The sequence below is a fragment of the Ceratotherium simum genome, chromosome 26, assembly GCF_057802395.1.
Source record: "Ceratotherium simum simum isolate JZ-2026a chromosome 26, ASM5780239v1, whole genome shotgun sequence".
In the NCBI taxonomy this organism is placed as follows: domain Eukaryota; kingdom Metazoa; phylum Chordata; class Mammalia; order Perissodactyla; family Rhinocerotidae; genus Ceratotherium; species Ceratotherium simum.
The window spans coordinates 40,377,328-40,383,046 of NC_141925.1; the positions used below are offsets into that span (position 1 = coordinate 40,377,328).

The 5,719-nt window shown below is 50.9% G+C and overlaps 1 protein-coding gene across 1 annotated transcript; it reads left to right on the forward strand.

Moving 5' to 3' along the window:
• Positions 1 to 3,778: 3,778 nt before the first annotated feature.
• On the forward strand, positions 3,779 to 5,489 carry PVRIG (PVR related immunoglobulin domain containing). The gene is made up of 5 exons (XM_004442860.3): positions 3,779 to 3,965; positions 4,051 to 4,401; positions 4,484 to 4,607; positions 4,700 to 4,757; positions 4,861 to 5,489. Exons 1-5 carry the CDS (start codon positions 3,905 to 3,907, stop codon positions 5,179 to 5,181), a joined length of 915 nt encoding a protein of 304 aa, XP_004442917.1. The 5' UTR covers positions 3,779 to 3,904; the 3' UTR covers positions 5,182 to 5,489.
• The last annotated feature ends 230 nt before the right edge of the window (positions 5,490 to 5,719 follow it).

Sequence of the window (5,719 nt, forward strand, 5' to 3'; positions counted from 1 at the left end):
ATCAGCTTATTCCCAAGGTGTGACTTGAGATTGTTAAACTCATGGAGATCAGGTTCTTTGCCGGTATCTTAAGCGCTCTGCCCAGCCCCATGGCCCAGTATACAGATGCCAGCACTGCACACACCCCCAACCCAGGTCCTTTGTATACTGGCTCTCAAGAGTATGTGGTTTAGTACCTCAGAGACTGGGTGGGGCAGAGGAGTTAGGGAGAGACTGACTGCCTTTGAGTAGTTTAGTGGAAACAGTTTAGGCCAAAGAAGGAAGGTAGTATTCTGTATTATACTATATTATATAAACATTTACTACTTTTATTTATTATACATTAAAAATGTAATGGGTAAGTTAATGATGAAATAAATATTTAAATTTTATTGGTTAACAGTACAGTTTTTTGCTCTAAAAAATAGTGAGAGCAAAGTGAGAAACATTTTTTAAATCATGGTTTAACGTTTTCTGAAGTTCTAGTTGAAAGTTCAGTTTATTTTGATAGTTTTAATGACCTTCATAACTGAAAAGAGTACGTCTCAACAACATGTAACTCCAAATGGAGCAGGTTCTTCTTTGGCTGTATTTACTACCTTTTTAAAGGTGAATCAAAACCCATTGAAATTCTTCATTTGGAAGACTTGTAAACAGGTCAGAAAATTATTTCCAGGTGCAAATAACAGCATTCTCAGAGGGGATATGCCTTGTTTGGGAGCACAAAACCACTGCATCTTGTAGCATGTAAATTGCTAGTGACTGACCACAGGCTGCTCTCACTGCAGCAGGACTTGGGCTGTGGCTGCAGGGATTTTACCAAGAAATGTCAGAGCAGGAGGTGGCCGTTACCAGACCTGTATTGTCTGAGTATCTCCGGGCCAAAGAGGGAGGAGGCCAACCATGCTGGCCTGATGATACAGGGCTTATGTTGCTAGGTTTAATGACCTTTTGTGTCCCTGGAGCTCAAAATTCTGGAGACTATTCAGGAATAGCCAATAAAGCTCTGAGAAAGGACAAGGGCCCTCACATATATCAAAATGTAAAAGCATTCTACTTAGGACCATGTGATATTGAAATAGGAATAAGCAAATCGATAGATTAGGAAAGAGAATCTAGAAGTAGACCCACTTACAAGAATTTATGATCAAGGTGGCATTTTGGAACAGTAGGGAAAGAGGCTATTCAATAAATGGTTTTGGGACATCTGGCTCTCCGTCTACAATAAAATGTTACACATTATACACAACCCCCAAATTAAAATTCCTCATGGGCTAAAAATAAACCCTTCATAGAGTTAAGCATAAAAACAAAACAAATTATTTTTATAACTTGGCCTATCTAAGCAATACACAAAATCTGGAAATGATAAAAGATTGACAATTTTAATCTCATATAAATTAAATTGGAGAGGGGAATGAGAATGAGTAGGCTGGTGAAGGAGAACTTGAATGTTTTCTATTCTGCATTGTATGAGGCTTATACAATGAGAACTTACTGAGGGGACAGCAGGGCTCAGCACAGGATAAGACAAGACGCTGATGGGGTTCAGGGCAGGCCACCCCAAGATGTGCCACTCTGGTATGCAGATTATTTCGAACTGAAGACAATAAAGGCTCAGAAGACTCAGGAAGAACATTTGGCCTTCCCCCAAACTGCCTAAAAGAATTTAAGATAGAAGGCCTGTCCCCAGGGCAAGCCATCACCATAGATAACTCTGGGTATGGATAAACTGAGAGGGTCCCTGCTAAGCCCATTCTTGTTGAAGCTCTGAAAACCAAGTACAAGAAGTTATCCTTTGTAAGAGACATTTATAAGGGAAGTTTCCACTTCTAAATGTATCTCCCTTTCTGTACAGGGAAAAGCGGGGATGACCTTATCTCTAGAAACTCTTATCAGTGTGGAAGGCAAGGACTTAAATCTGCATATTAACCTTACTCTTGTTTACTGTGCTTTTCTGGTAATCTCCCATAGCTGACTCTCCCCCGCCCCTTGTCTTTACCTGAAGATAGTATTTAAGATGAGAACCTCCACAATTTTGTTGTTACCCAGTTTTTCCTGGGTCTCTCCCATGTATGCATGTTATAAAGCTTTGTTTGATTTTCTCCTGTTAATCTGTGTCGTGTCAGTTTAATTTGTACCCCAGCCAGAAGGACCCAGAGTAGGTAAGAGGATGTGTCATCCTCCCCTACAACACAAAGACTGAAAAAAAAATTGAAAATATTGGTGAACAGTTAAGTTCGTGCCATGGCTTTTCCTCTGTTGATCACCAAGTATTGGGTTCCCCCTATGTACTTGGACTGTGTGGGCATTGAATAAAAGACAGCCACCACTCAGGGCCTACCATCTGTGCAACTGTTGTCCAAGAAAGAAATGTTCACACAGGGACAGCTTCCTGGTGGTGGTGGGATTTGAGCTGGGCCTTGCAAAGTAGGGAAGGTTTCAGTGGATGAGAGACAAGGGTCTTCCAGGCTGGGGAGGCTGAGGCCAGCAGCCCCATATGCCCCAGTGCTCTGCACCCACACTGGGCTGGGCCACCTTGAACTGGGTCAGCTTTGCATGGGTGTCACACTCTGTCAGGGGAATGGTAGCAGAGGAAGTGGTGAGCACAGGTCTGAGTCACGTTTGGAGATTACTCTATCAGGCCTGAGAGAAGGTCAAAGGGTCAAGAGGATGCTAACTGGGCTGGGAGCAGTGAAGTGATGATCTGGAGGCCCTGCTTATCCAGCCTCTCAGGTGTGGATGGAGTGACTGAGTTTGCCCAAGAAACTGATTGGTTTATGGCTAACACTACAGGATTAAACAGAGATGCTGAATCAAGGGCACGTGGGCAGGCCAGCCCTCTGAGAGGTGACCACAGCCTGGGGGCCACCTCTCAGTTCTTACTACACCCTGGACAAAAGAGTCCTCAACACGGGCCCTTGGCTCTAACCCTGAGCTCACCAAGGTACTGTCCAGATTCAAGCTAAGCACCGGATAAGACAAGATAACAAAGCATTCTGACCCCTGGAAGGGGTCACCTGTCACTGCTTATACAACAGCATTCTGGTTGGTTTGTGTTCTGTAAATGAACATAAACAGGGAAGCAATGGAGCAACACTTAGAAAGAGATGGCTTGGATCAGGCGGGTGGCAAGAGGGGTCAGGTGGTCAGGCTTTCCTGATGGGCTGGAGACGAGAAGAGTCACAGATGACTATGCCCTTGGCCTGAGCAGCTGAAAGTCAGTTGCCCTCAACTGCGAGGGAGAAGGCTGCACATGGGGCAAGGTTCAGTTTGGGGTATGTTTGTGATGTTAGGCATCCAAGAGACTGTTAAGTGCGTCAGCTGGATATATGAGGCTGGAGTTCAGGAGGAAGGTCTGGGCTGGAGATTTAAATGTGGGACTGGTTAGCATAAAGGCAGTGTGGAAGGCCGCTTCAAGCGTCCTCAGTAGATAAGTGATGGGTCAAGCTGGGTTTGGCTCTTAGCTAGTCTCGCTGCTGACTTTCCTGCATACAGGTCTTCCTCTTCCCAAGTTCTTCCACATTCTCTACCTCTTAGTGGGCAACGGCCTGGGGTCAGAGCCTTCTTCCTAAGGAGAAACCAGAGGCCCCTGGTTCTTCCCTCCCCCACCCCTCACCTCTTTCCAAGACCTGGCCTGCTACCCACAGACAGCACTGGGCCACCTGCCCTGCTCACGCTGAAGCGCAGCATGGAGACAGGGAAACCTTGTCACTAAAGATTTAAGTCTCCTGAGAAAGGAGGTCCATCGCCCAGTGTTCACCACACTGAGGTAACAGAGAGAAGGAAGTGGGGCAGGGTGCGGAGAGCACCGAGCCCAGCTGCTGCCTAGGCCTGCTCACGTGTGAAAACTTCCTGCGATGAGAACGGAAACAGGTGCCGCCCCCGCCACAACAGCCCCCAGAGCCCGGGCCAGAGGGGAGCCATGGACAGGCCCCGAGCCCTGGTCCTGCTCTTGGCGCTGCTGACGCTCTGTGTCACTGCTGGTGAGTGGAGGCCAGAGAGAAGCAGAGGCTGTGGGGGTGGGGTGGAGACCCAGTCCTGGGCTCTCTCTATGCCTGTATCCCACAGGAACCCCCAAGGTGTGGGTGCAAGTTGAGATGGAGGCCACCAAGTCCTTGTCCTTCACTGTCCGCTGTGGATTCCTGGGATCTGGCTCTATCTCCCTGGTGACTGTGAGCTGTGGGAGGCCTGATGGTGCCGAAGGGACCAGCCTGGCTGTGTTGCACCCAGAATTTGGCACCCAGCTGAGGGCCCCAGCCCACCAGGCCCACTGGGAAACCAAAACCAGCATCTCCCTCACCCTGGAAGGATCTGAGGGAAGAAGCCCCAGTCCCAACACCACCTTCTGCTGCAAGTTTGTTTCCTTCCCTGAGGGCTCCCAAGAGGCCTGTGGGAACCCCCTCCTCAGCGCAGACCAAGGTGGGGCTGATGAGGAGAGGGGTGTAGGGAGGATCTCCCGGCACCGGCCACCCTTCTGGTATGTCTCTCTCTTTGTGCGCAGGGCTCTCTGCCTCTACGCCAGCCCCCATACTGCGGGCCGACCTGGCTGGGATCTTGGGAGTCTCAGGGGTCCTGCTCTTTGGCTGCATCTACCTCATCCACCTCCTGCATCGGCAGAGGCACTGGTGAGACCCTGCCCCTGCCGGGCCAAGTCTAAATCCCCACATCACGGGGCTAGCCGCTTGCTTTGCCCCTGACCCTCCTAACTCTCTCCAAGGTCTGTCACGAAGCTTCAGCCGCCCCTCAGCAGCCCCCAGGCACAGACGCCAGCAAGGGTGAGGGTTAGGGGATCATTTTGGAGTGATAATGGGGTGGGCTGGAGCTCGGAGGCCGTGAGGTGGAGCCTCACTTGGGCTTCCTTCCCCATCACCCCTGCAGGCAGCCGGCCAAGCCTCCCTGGCCTCTCTCCACATCCCCTACGCCACGGTCAACTACTTCTGCCCACCAACTCTGGACACCGTCCTCCCGCCCCAGCCGCTGTCGAGGTGGGCGCCGCTCTCTACCCACAGGACACGCCAACCCCAGACACCTGCCCCCTGGACCCCCCTGCCAGCCCCTGCTCGCAGCAGTTTCATCTCCATCGAGAATGGACTCTATACTCAGGCAGGAGAGAGGCTTCCCCACGTTGGCCCCAACCTTACCGCTTTCCCTGACCCTCTGGGGCCCAGAGCCGTGGAGGGGCATTTAGGAGTTCGCTGAGAAGAGCCCCAAGTCCACTCAGCCTTCCTCCCCTCCCAGGCCTCTGGGACCCCCTTCTGTCGGGTGTCTGTGTCCTGGACGCCCACTGTCTTTGCTCATCTTGTTTTATTCTTAGGCCTCCAGTAAGTGTCTCCGCACACGCCTGGCCAGGGCGCACTTGCTGCGGATGTGGTCAGCGTGTGTGCATGTGTGGGCACACGTGTCTGTATGTGAGGTGACAAACCCCATCCCAGGTGGCTTCCTGTTCTCAAGTCCCCAACTCTCCCAGGTCATGTCAACAAGTCAACAAAATGGTATCTCTGACTGGAGCCTTGGCTGGGCTGTTTCTCTTTTGGGAGGTTAAGAGGTTAGAGGCAGTTTCAACCTCTGGGAGGCAGGGGTCAGGTTAGAACTGGAGGAAGACGGGGCCTTAGCATGGGAGATGGCTCCCCTGCCTGCCCCGGACGGGGGTGTTCCTGGGGCTGGGGTGGCAGTGTCGGGCAGGGGAATTCCTGGGCCTGCAGACCTTGCGGAGGGACACCAGGTGGGAAGACAGGAT

Coding starts and splice junctions, on each gene's coding strand:
- PVRIG (XM_004442860.3), top strand. CDS start 3,905: ATGGACAGGCCCCGAGCCCTGGTCCTGCTCTTGGCGCTGCTGACGCTC. Junction 4,402..4,483: donor CCTCCTCAGCGCAGACCAAG/GTGGGGCTGATG, acceptor CTTTGTGCGCAG/GGCTCTCTGCCTCTACGCCA. Junction 4,608..4,699: donor CTGCATCGGCAGAGGCACTG/GTGAGACCCTGC, acceptor ACTCTCTCCAAG/GTCTGTCACGAAGCTTCAGC.